This window comes from Antechinus flavipes, chromosome 4 (genome assembly GCF_016432865.1).
Source record: "Antechinus flavipes isolate AdamAnt ecotype Samford, QLD, Australia chromosome 4, AdamAnt_v2, whole genome shotgun sequence".
In the NCBI taxonomy this organism is placed as follows: Eukaryota; Metazoa; Chordata; class Mammalia; order Dasyuromorphia; family Dasyuridae; genus Antechinus; species Antechinus flavipes.
In genome coordinates this window covers 170,320,392-170,333,241 of record NC_067401.1, presented here as the reverse complement: position 1 = coordinate 170,333,241, position 12,850 = coordinate 170,320,392, and the positions used below count along the sequence as shown (strand labels likewise).

General features: G+C 36.8%; 1 protein-coding gene across 1 annotated transcript in view; it reads right to left on the bottom strand.

The window, feature by feature from the left end:
• USP36 (ubiquitin specific peptidase 36) overlaps window positions 1–11,662 on the bottom strand; it is a 37,733-nt gene extending 26,071 nt beyond the window's left edge. Inside the window, exons 1-6 of the mRNA XM_051995472.1 lie at window positions 11,535–11,662; window positions 7,394–7,655; window positions 6,639–6,860; window positions 4,788–4,898; window positions 3,816–3,918; window positions 119–186 (exon numbers count right to left, since the gene is read on the bottom strand). Coding sequence (XP_051851432.1) covers window positions 119–186; window positions 3,816–3,918; window positions 4,788–4,898; window positions 6,639–6,860; window positions 7,394–7,646 — 757 coding nt within the window. The 5' untranslated portion in view covers window positions 7,647–7,655; window positions 11,535–11,662. The remainder of the gene's footprint in view (window positions 1–118; window positions 187–3,815; window positions 3,919–4,787; window positions 4,899–6,638; window positions 6,861–7,393; window positions 7,656–11,534) is intronic.
• Window positions 11,663–12,850: the final 1,188 nt, after the last annotated feature.

Below are 12,850 nucleotides of genomic sequence, written 5' to 3'. Positions count from 1 at the left end.
ATTGTCCTCCAGCTAAGGTTTCATGATTTATATTGTCTTAAGAAATGTTAAGAAACACTAGGAGTTCTTTGGTTTATTTTGGTTACTACTACAACTTCCAACAAGAGCGATTACTTACCACGAGATCTGAGATAACCTCCAAAAATCTGATGGACTAAAGTAGTTGCCTGTGTCTGACGATCCAATCTGTAAAAGAAGCATCAACGGAATATGACATGACCCATTGATGATAGGAAACCTCAAGCTCAGTATTTAACTAGAAAACATCTAACTTCTACAAAACAGCTAGAACTTGCATTGGAGGTAAACCATCTTACATCTTTTAAAGTATTCTCATGACAAGAGAAGAGAATGTATGACAAACCAGGTCATCTCACTTCATTAAAGTAAAACATTCTAACTTCTAAAACATTGCTTTTCATGCAAGAGTATAATGTGAAATTTCTACTTGATACTTACACTTTCCCATACTTAAATGAATTATTGCTCAGATTACCTTCACAAAAAAAGCAATTGGATTTTGTTGTCACAAATATTTAAGGTATTTAGGGACTTTTAATTTTAAAATGGATTTGTGATTTTTTTGGAGGGGGGGCAGAGTATAGCAAATTCTCAATTTGTGATTTTTTTTTTTTTTGGTTCAAAAAACTCTCAATGAGGAAAACTTGATCAATGCATATCAGCAACTATTTTACAACTTTAAAAATGAGAAATGTTCAGGGCACTGAGAGGTTAATTAACTTGTACAGAATCACCAAGCTAATGCATCTGAGAGGTAAAACATGACTTCTATTTTTTCCAATTCAGCACTAGCTTTCTATCCACTATGCTGTACTCTCTTACATATGAACATATAGTTTTCCAGTTTCTTTTTGTTTTGTCTCCCTATTTGATTATCTCCTTTATTCAGTGTCTTTACTCATGTTTTCATATCTATTCAGTGTTTAGCATAGTGTCTGACACATAATAGATGCTTAATAAATGTCTATTGATTGAATATAATATACATGAGTGTTATTAGAATAGTGTAATGTTCTCTTTTTTTAAATGTTCTCTGCGAGCTGATTTCTTGGGGGACTTCTGGAGGCAGCCTTAGTTTTGGTTCTGTGTAATAATCACCTCAAATGCAGTCAGCTGTTAAAAGTTCAGATCCTTTATTGTCACTTCCAAAATAGCCTGGTTAACTTTCTTAGAGGCCTCTCTCTCTCCTTGGTTCCAAGAGCTCTTGCTGCTAGTCTTTTGTCTCTTCCAGCTTCAGCCTCTAGCTCTTTCTCTGAATCCTGACTTGCGAATCTCCCAAAAAAGTCTCTAGTTGGTTTCTGGGAGTTCCTTATATATGATCTCTTAAAGGTGTGAACTCAAAGGTTGACTCCTCCTCTGAGAGTGGGACTGTGGGAGCTGTGACTTGTGAATCTCCTCCTCTTATATATAAGCTCTCTTAAAAGTGTGAACTCTTAAAGGTGTGAAAGGTGTGAACTCTGAACTAGAGAACTGCTTAGCACAATGCTAAAATTAAACAAGCATTTTGTAAGAATCCTAACAGGGTAGGATACTCTTAAGGCCTTTAACTTAGTCCCTCTCTAAACTCACTCTAGAAAAGATAGCTAATTTGTTAACCAAAAATATCTATGTATCCCCAGGATTATGCTTTTAAATAATTTTTTTCCTTTTTTTTTGCACACATGACCCATATGGCACAGAAATCATAATTATTAATTTTACATTGCTAGAAGTATTTAAGTAAAAATGAACAAGTTATATCATCCAAGAACAAAGTTATACCATTTGAACATCAGGTTTCTGACCCCAATTTTCCATTGATATGAAGTTCTTTCACATAAGCCTTTTCATAGTTTTTTCCCTATAACAACTCAAGAGCAGGAACTCAAGAGTCTTATTAATTACAAAACAATTAGAAGGGGCTCAAAACAATGAATCACCAACAAGTAGAAAACTGGGTGGGAAATATAATTGGTAAATCCAGATTTCAAAACAGTATCATGTGTTAAAAGATTTTTCTCTGAATCAGGCTTCAGAGATAAATTTCCTTCATCTTGGAAACTCCATGAATAACAATTTCCCTAATTCTTTGGCTCTACAAGGTAAGTACTGAACAATGGTTGCCCCAGCAGAGATAAAGATGTGTCTTTCTTTGTAGTATATTACAGATCTTCTGGATTTAGGTTTCAAACCATCTGAGAAATATAAAATGACTGCAGTCTATAGTAATAGACTGAATGTGACTATAAAATGACTGAAATATATAATAAAGATGCTGACTGCAAAAACACTTTTCTGAATAATACCAATTTATATTTTAAAGTAATCAATCAATAATAATCTACTTGCTAAATATCTACTACTTTGTGCCAGATATTATACTAATGGGGAAGACAAAGACACAGAATAAATATAAAAATAATTAAATAGAATAAATTTTAAAATAGCTAAATACATGGTAGCTTCAGAGGGAAGAAGTGTAGTCAATAGTCCTGAATAACTGAATAAATGACATTAGAATTAGCAATTAAATAGATTAGGAGGAACAATTTCAGTTGAGCAATTTGGTTGAAAGTCAGACTGAAAAGGGCTGAGTTTGAGAGGAGAGGAAGTAGATACATTAGAATGCAATTTTTTCTAGGACTTTGGCTAAGAAAGACAGGAGAAATAGTGGGGATGGTAGGGGTCCAGTAAAAAAGTTTTTTAAAGGATGAAGACAGCTATTATGAAGGCAATATAGAAAGAACCAGCAGAGAGGGAAAAACTAAGGATTACAGAGAAGGGGATGGTAAATTTACAATTTTCTGGAGGAAGATGTGAGGGGACAGCATCAAGAGTACATATATGGATATTGGATTTAACATATATTTTAGATTGCCATCTAGAAAAGGGCATAGGGGAAGGGGGAGAAAAACGGAACACAAGGTTTTGCAAAGGCTAATGTTGAAGAATTGTCCATGCATATGTTTTAAAAAATAAAAACCCTTATTAAAAAAAAAAAAAAAGAGTATATATGGAGGAATTTGCCTTAATAATGAGACGGCTCACCATACTGTTAAAAATTGAGAGAAAAGAGAAAATAGGAAATGATATCAAGGGGCTTTAGCTGAAGAGAAAGGGAAAAGAAAGAGCTAATGTTGAATGGCTTCAATTTTCTCAATAAAGTAAAAGGCTAGTGTTCCTATCTGAGATAGCAGGGGATGGGAGAAATATGGGAAGTTTGATGAGAGGTTTAGAAAAACTTTTGTGGGGAGTAAGAGAGAGAATCCATTAAGGAAGAAAAAATATGAATACCTTGCTGCAGTGAGGATCCAGTCGAAGTAGAATATGAATTTATAAATACCTAGTTAGCACAACTGTGTAACTTCCACTTCCATGCAGCAATATGTAAGTATAAGCAGAGAGCTAAGATTTAACAAGAGATAAGCAGCAACAGGATAAGAGAACAAGGGATTGGGAAGTAGACAATAGTGTAGAATTAAATTGGCTAAATTGTGGCTAGCTACAGGGTTAATGTTGGAGAGAGAAAGAGTCAAACCAAGGGAAATAGTCTAAGAAAAAATTATGGGGAAGAGGAAAGTAACAGAAGACTAGGTAGGGGTAGGAGACGGAGGTGGAAAAGAACATGTTTAGGAAGAGTGAATCCTAAGAAGAGATAGAATGATAGAAGTTATGGCTGGAGAGAGAAATGTAAGAGATGTTAATTCAGGAAATGGAACTCTTCCAAGTATTGGTGAAATCCAATGTGTATGCATCTCTATTTGTGGCTGAAGTAGAATGAAATCAGGTTCTAAATTCTCAACTAAAGTACATACTTTGTATAGCCATTCAAGCAGGCCTTTTGCATAGCGTCAATAATGTACCGAAGAAATTCATGTGCATCTTCCTGGTTTCCAAAGCGGAAGTGCCGAGCAATTTCTATAAAGGGAGACAGAGGGAAAGTAAAAAAAACAAAACAACAGTTAATTAGATAACAGATTGAAATTTTATTTTTCAAACTGCTCTATTCCCTGTTTCCCTCAACATTCCTTAATAACTCAAAAGTACAAAATCTCAATAAGGGCTAATTCTTAATACCTCAGAAAAACACAAGCTATCTTAAGAACTAAATAGGAACTAAGAATATTTAATCTACTGACTTAATCTTCAAAAAAAAAGCAATTTTTCTATGGCATTGCAAATTGTTCTAAAAACCAACCTATCTACTGCTGTTGGCAGAGGTAAAGGGTCACTTAGTATGCAGTAATGATAAATGGCCATAGCTAATGATTGGAATGTGGGTTTATAACTACAGGAATGCCCCATGCCTTTATGTTTCTGTCCCCGTTAAAAGAGAAATCAGCATAGTATAATAAAAATAACAACAGACTAGAGAGAAATTAGGAGATCTAAGTTTCAGATCTAACTCTGATCTCTGATACTTAACTAGTACTACGACCTTGAGAAAGTAATTTAGGCCTTCTAGGTCTCAGTTTCCTCATTGGTAAAATAAAGAGGCTAGACTAAATAATCTCTCAGGAACCTTCTAATTCAAATATTATGTGGCTGATTAAGTTTTTCTAAACCTCTAATAGCCTCTTTTATCTCTAAAATTGCTGCAATTTACTGCTTGTATTTAGCACTTTTATATGATTATATGTTATTTTCTAATTGACATGAACAAGTCTTGCTCCTACAAAAACATAAATTTCCTTAGGATAGTTCCTATTTCTTATATATCTTGCACATTACCTACAGTATGCAGTGTAACAATTACATCTAAATCTTTGATATTATTTGATTCTTACTTTTCAAGTCTCGGATAAAGGAGACTGGCTTGATAGCATTGCCACTATTCGCAAAGGCTTGAATCATGTGATTCTGCATAACACAGAGCATACAAAAACCACCTTGGTGACCTGCAGATAGCAAAGAGAAAATGAGATTGCTGACTAATCTCTAACAGAATTTATGAGACAAATGACAAAAGGCAAGAACACTGAGAATTAAGACAACTATGAGATTAGAATTAATGATCACCAGGGAAAGAAGTCTATTTATGCTAAACATATGTTAGAGCTAATGAAAATCTTGATTCTAGTACTCTTACACCATAGCATTTTTTTTTTAAGATTCTTATTTGTATCAAGTCCTGATTCTTTTAGTTTAATGAGTTTATAAAGTTATTTTCAAGATGAAACTTAGAAAAAGATTTGTTCTCTGCTGGAAAGGATATGAAAAAATAGTCATACTGATGTACTACAGTGGAATAGTGAACTAAACTATACAGTCCAACCACTGTAGAGAACAATTTGGAATTATATCCAAAGAACTATAAAACTGTGCATATTCTTTGATCCAGCAGTATCACTACTAGTTTTATATTCCAAGGGAGTAAAAAAATTGGAAACTGAGTGGATACTTATCAACTGGAGAATGATGAAAAGGTTGTGGTATATGATCATGATGGAATATTATTTTCCTATAAAAAATGACTAGGGCAATGGTTTCAGAAAAACCTGATTAGACTTATATGAACTAATGCAAATAAACTAAGCAAAACCATAAGAATATTGTATACAGGAACAGCAATATTGTAAGGATTTTCAACTGTGGAAAGATTTAGCTATTAAATCTTGCAATTCCAAAATCAAATTTTCCACTGCCACTGAAAATTTTACACTTCTAAAAAACTCATGATGAAAAATCTTATCTACATGCAAAGAGAGAACTAATGAGCTCAGTGCAGATTTGGGTATATTGTTTTTCACTTTTTTCCTTGTCTTTCTTCTTCTTTTTTTTGCAACATGGCTAATATAGAAATATGATTTATATGTCGTGACTTATATAATGGGTACCTTATTATCTGCCTTTCTTAATGGTAGCAGAGGGACTGAAGGGAGAGAAATTGGTATTTTATTACCATAAATAAGGACAAATGTTTTTCATTAACTAATACTTTATTATTTTATTTAGGGTATTTGTCCTCCATCTCTTCACTTTATGTGATTAATGTGTTATAACAGATAATGACAGTAATTACTATTCATACTGAAAGAACTTCATGTAGTATCTTGCTTGATACTTTCAGTAATCTCCTCATTACTACAGATAGTTACAGATATATTGAGAGCTTAAAGCTCCAAATGAAATGCAGCAATCTATTCATCCATTCAACTAACTCTGGTCCATAAAACAGAACATAAGCTCTACAATGAACATTTCAAAGTTGGCCCTCAACACTTTTAGCCTACTTAGATCAGTATTTCAAAATTCTATAAACAGAGCACAAACTTAAAGAGGTCAACTTAAAAAAAAAAAAAGCACAACTCTTTCTCAATTACTGACTTCCAAGTGGAAAAAAACACTTCAAACACCTCAATTTACCATAAAATGCTGTATGAGCTAATCCTCTAAGCATCTTTCTAATGCTGATTTTCAGATGTACAGTCTAGTAACAGTCTGTGCAAAGAAAGTATTTTCTGGACATAGTCTGATTGATCTAAATACTGATTCTGGCCAGATGGATGATTGCCACATTGCAAAAAACAAAACAAAACAAAAAAGCCCTAACACATAATTGCAGCGATATGACCTTGATGTAGCCACGTAATCAAATTAAGAAAAAAGTTGTTTTTATGTCACAAAATAATACTCACAGTTCCGAGTGTGTTCCTTTGACAGCAAGTAGTTGGCTAGAGGGGGTGTGTAGGTCAAACACTGTATGGTGGAGTTCAAGAAGCAGGTGTTACCTAGATTATGGAGACCTGCTCCAACTCGGTAAATTCGCTCCCATTTCAAAGATAGCCTATCCATAGGGAAGAGAACTTTCTGTGGGGCTGGAATGCCATCACTACAGCTTTCAAACCCAAGATCACTGCCTGAAAAAGCAAAGGTAAGAAGCGAAAATAAGTGATATACATATAGAGAGTCACAAGAAAATCCTCTGAAATGAAGCTTCTTGTCTAGACTATGAAAGAAAGAAGGAAAGAAAAAAAGAAAGGAGAGAAAGAAAGGAGAGAAAGAAGAGAAAGAAAGGAAAGAGAAATAAAGAAAGAAGAAAGAAAGGAAGGAAGAAGAAAGAAAAAGGAAAAAAGAAGAGAGAAAGGGAGGAAGGGAGGAAGGAAGGAAGAAAGGGAGGAAGGAAGGAAGAAAGGAAGGAAAGGAGGGAGGAAGAAGGGAAGAAAGGAGAGAGGGAGGGAGGGAGGAAGGGAGAGAAGGAGGAAAGGAGAGAGGAAGGGATCAACAAGAAAGGAAACAACCTACCTGCAATGTAGGGATTCTGAGAAACCTAACTATCTCTTCTTTTTCCCCTACAACAAATACTATATAATTATTTCTACTGAACACAAGTAGAGATCTTATTCAAATGCATCATTCTCTGAACTATACTGTTTCCAAATTTACTACTTACCCTGTCTCCTGATCTGAGTCTCCTCACAATTTCTGTGGCGACTGGAACCCTCTGTTTTGGGATTCAACAGCACATATTTGCTCTTTAGGGACTCCAACTGGTAAGAGAAACTCTTGCTTGCAGGCTCAAACTCTATCTTTTGTAGAAGGACCTTTTTTGCAGAAGAAGCCAAGAGCTTCCCCAGATCGCCATCATCTGTTGAATCCTTCCGACCAGGTTTCAGAGCTTCCTTTAACTTATCAACAATTGGCATGGTGCATAACTGAAAGTAAAGAGGGAGAGACAGAGTAAAAAATAAATAATGTCTGGAAGACTTTCATTAAGCTCTTTCCCTTAAATTCTTCTCAAAGATCATTACAGATCATTAAGGAATTATTTGCATAAGCCACCTAGGAGCATCAATTATCAGCCTCACAAAAGAAATATAAACCACAGTAATAAACTGGTAAGGAAAATAAATAATCCAATGAGGACAGATTTCAAAATGAATATTTTATAATCTTACAATTTTTTTTCAGAAATATAAAGAAGCAAACCATAGGGAGCGTAAGAAGATTAGTGATCTCTGGGTAAAAATTGGTCAATTTGAAACAGAAAGGTACCAATCTGTTTATAAAGTTAATTACCACTATCCCTCCAAAAAAAAAAAAAAAAAAAAAGAATGGGAGTAAGGAAGGAACTTCAATAGGATTGGCAACTGGGGTACAACAAAATGGCTACATTTAAACAAATCTATCCCAAAATCTCCTTGTCAAATAGTTACTTATAAAATCAATTTAGATACCGTGAGGAGATAAATTCTAGAAATGTTACATTCATGGTACTATTTTTTCCCCCTCTTCTTTCTCTTTTCTTATACTAGTCAAAGGAACAACTGAATTTACCAACTATTAAGTAAATGTCACTTAAAGTAGACTACTTTAGTCTACTAGCTAGGTGGGATTCAAAAACTCCTTGAATTTACATTTATAAAAAATTAATGAGGAAAATCTATACTGAGAAATTCCTTTGAGCACAGGAATGTAGCTTGATATTATAAACACCAACTAAATACTCTCTATTTTGATGCTACTTCAAGGTCAAGCTAGAATATAACAATATGGATGATTTATTTTTTACATGGATTTCCTTTCCTATATTGGCTTAAAAGAATGTGGAGTTTTAGTAGCTTGAAACCATACTACAACTTTTGGAACACCCTATGTAGACATAATATCTGTGTGTTTGTGTGCAACTATATATACATATATATTTTTAATAACTTATTAAGTCAGCTCTTTGAATTTATTAAACAAGATACTGGTTCTATGGGAAAGTCTTCAAAAGCACTAGAAAAGTGCAGGTTAACATGCAAAAAAGTTGAAGCAGTAACAGAATGTAGAGACACCTTTACAGGCTCACCTGAGATATTAGAATTTAGACCAGCTGCTGCAGTAGCACCTGACCAGATTATGAAGGAAGACTACTTCAACTAGCCAAATCCTCTGCCCTTGAATTAGAAAGCTCCTCTTCTTTTTCCTTTTAAGTCAGCAAAACTGCCAAAACATTATCAACTATCAGAATCCACAATATAAAAAACTAAGACGTTCAGAAAATTATTAATCAAATTTCAATTACTCCTACTCCTTTCTATCAGTTAACTTCCACTGCAGTCCACAAAAGTACTGATCATTTACTATGTATATGAAAGCTAAAACAAAATTTAGAACTCGAGGAAGATGAAACGTGAGCACAATGGGGACTGGATACTAATTTGTGCCTCATTCATATCAACCTTTGTCCAAAAAGGTTGTCTCAAATGAAAAGATACTAAAAATAATGGCAAAGTCATTTGCCAGAATCTCTCTTCCATCAATTTCACTTGAAAAGATTAAAAGTTAACAGATACAATAACATATATGTTCTTTCAATTAATGAGCACCTGAAAAATACAAGGAATATCAGAGGGTACTATCTGCTGGCATTTACTGTGGTTGCTTTAAAATATGAAAAGCATTTTATATTATTTCATTTGAGTCACTTAATTTAGGGAAGTGAGTTACTTGAGTTCTAGATAAAAACAAGTAAATAACTAAATAAACACAGAGAACCCATTACCCTGAGGATACAGAACTGTTTTTCCTTTCTAAACCTAGGATTTGAGAATCTTAACTGAAATAATTATCCAACTTCAATATTTATTTTACAAACTATAGCAGAAACTTTAGTAACTGAAGAACAAATGACCTACCCTCTGCAGACTGCAATCAAATCAGCATTGTTTTTTTAAAAATACACTAATCTCACACATTAAAAACTTATGAAAATGCTCTACACATTAAAGAGTTTTATTTTAAATAAAGTTATCCTCGAATGTCAATTTATCACTAAAGCATAAAATTTCAATGAGGACAAACTCAGTGATCCTGCTTAACCAATGGTAAATTGCTTAGCTTAGCATATTCAAAAGACCCACGAATTAAACATACAATTTTCTTTTCAAAACTATATTGTCCTTCAGTGTAGACAGAGAAGTTCAATATATGCTCAAGGCTGACATTTCTGGGTCCTTCCCAACTGCCATGTGTCAGATACTCTCACCTGCTACTTGCCCTCAAGGAGAGGATTAACAATATAGAAAAAACTCATACCCTATCCAGGGCTAGCTTTAAGAAATATGAGATTCTACTACATTCCAAAAGAGTCCCAATCACCATATTGGAAAGAGGGCAATTTAAGACATTTCTATATCCACCATAAAGCTGCTTGGATATTAATTTTATATTGGTCTGCTACCTGGCACTGCTCTAAGGAAGCCATGCTGACAAGTAGAAGAACTCTAACTCATCCTAAAAATAGCTGACAACTGTCCCTTATAAGCAATATGTATTAGGAAAAACACATCAGAAATAAATGTTTACTATGAAAGAAAGGTGACTTTCCCAGAAAAAATAATTTTCTTAAATCAAATGAAATGATTTGGAAAAGCACTTAGCACATCATAAGCATTTAAAATTTATTCCTTCTCTCAAAATACTTGCAGTTTTTAAAAGAACGATTTCCTTTCACATTTCTAGAGTGTCCCCCAAATGCACATTAAACTGAAAATTTTTTTTCCTTTAAAGTCACCTCTCAGAAACCAACCAAACAAAAAGCCCTGGCCATTGCTCCCATCAATGTTGCTCCTAGAGGTATGGATCTTAAGTACCAAAAATAGGCTTTCCTCCTTGCTGTCTCTGATTCTAACGAAGACGAGATCTCTACCACCTTAGCATCCCTAGAATCGATTTTAGTGCTTGATTAGAGAATGAAGGGAATCTAGGGAATAAGAGAAGTTTCAGACCGGGGTTCCTAGAGAACAGTCCTAAAAGCAAACCTTGCAGCAAAAGCCGAAGTCTAGAAAACAGGCCTGGGGACCAAGAAAGTAGGTGGATATTAAGAATCCAAGCATCTATCTGACCTGCCAGAAACATGGGAGCTCCACAAAGATCACTGGCAGAACTCTGGCCTCACCAGAGCACCCAGTTAAGTCTTTTACGGAACCCCAAGTCCGGAACGAAAAAGAAGTTCCCCTCCCCCAACACAGGAGCACGCGGGCGATTTGGCCCATCCTTGACTCTTACCCGCATGCACAAGGCCTGGGGGTGTGGAGGGGGGATTCGGGACACAATCTATCGTCACTATTCCCGGCGCAGACTCTACCTGAGACCCGTCCCGCACTCTAGACCACGCTAATTCCTGGAGGCCCCGTGGGTAAGAGTGCGCCACGTACCCCGAGAACCTGCGAGGACGGCCTGTTCCACTTTCCCTCCCCCACCCCCACCACCCCGGTCAGTCCTCACGGGGACCGAGCGCAGCATCCTCGGCGCCCACCTCAACCTCAGCCGCAGCGCTGGCTCTACCGGCCTAGGAAAGAAGCGAGGTACCAGGCCCTGTAGCTGAGGCAACTCTCTCTCTCCACCGCTGCCACCCACCCGCAGAGCAGGAACTAAGGCTATACCGACCCGACCTCCGGCCCCAACCTCCGGAGGCAAGAGACCGCGGCCACAGCCCTACAGCAAAGCAACGACCCCTCCCGTCGCTGCGGGCCCCCAACTGTCCTCGGTCGTCGCAGCCAACCGTCGTCCTCGTTCTACCCCCAACTCCCCGCGCCCCAACCTACCCAGGGGGCTTCAGGGGGAGGGGGGGGGGTCTGTCAGTCTGTCAGGAGCGGCGCGGCGCGCTCCACTAATTCGTGGGCCCTCACACGCACCATCCGGGGCTCCGGTGGCGCTTCAAACACGTGTCAGCAGCAGGCCTTAAAAGCGCCCAGTCCTTTGAGTTCTCCTCGGCTTATATGAGAGCTAAGTTTTCCTTTAAGAGGCGGAGCCTCCCACGTTTGGGTAAGCGGCTCGAGTCTGCTCACGCTTCCGTTCTCCGTGTTTGTCAAAGGAGTCCTCCTCCTCCTCTCCTTTCCCCTCCCCTTCCTGCTCCTTGCCGCAGAGCACGTGATTTCTACGCCAGTGTCCTGGACTTCTTCCCTTCCCAGGAACTACCTTTCCAGTTTACTTTTATCCTGTTCTCCACCGCCTCCTCTACAATGTAATGACTTTATTTCCTTGTTATTCCTCGAACAAGTCACTCCATGTCCAGCTCTGGGCATTTTCGCTGGCTATTCAGCATGCCTAAACTATGTTCCTTCCTCATCTTGGCTTCTTCATGTCTTTAACTAAAATCCTACCTTCTCCAAAAAGCCTTGCAAACTCAGTTCAGTGCTAGTGCTGCTAATTATCTCCGCTGTATCCTGTGTCTTAAAGTTTCCATGTTGTCTCCCGAATTAGACTGTGAGCTCTTTAAAAAGAACTCTTTCCTTTCTTTATATCACCAGCATTTAGCTCAGTGCTTAGTACATAGTAGTTGCTTAATACAATTTGGCTGATTTTGTGGATTGGCATTCAGACTCCACAACTCTTTGAAAGCAAGAGCCTTATTTTCTAATTTAGTCTTTTCCCCACTGCAGCCACCCAGCATCCCAATCAATCAATCATGACTTACTCATGATGGTCAATCTGCAACGGGTAGAAGTTACAAAGAGGCAAATTTTGATTTGATGTCAGAAAAATTTTTAGTTTGATGTCAGCAACTATATCTAAAACTGGAATTGATTGCCATGGTAGCTAATGAGTTTGCCTTTTGCCTTTCCTAATGGCCTTCAAGAAAATGGTGAATGAAGAAAGATAGTCATCTGATAAAAGGTGTACAAATGTCTCTAGGATTTCTTAACTATGAAATTCTTTGACCAAATGAGGACTTCCATGTTCAACTCTTCCTCTTCTCAAATGTCAGTATCCAAAGCCATCCAATGCTAGGCATCTTTTCACTTAAGACAAGTGAGGAGGAGGGAAGTGTGGGAAGGAGAATTGAAGACCTTAGCAATATTTCACTAACTTCTGAGATTAGCACTTTAGTATACCAGAAATATACATACATCTGAGCTCA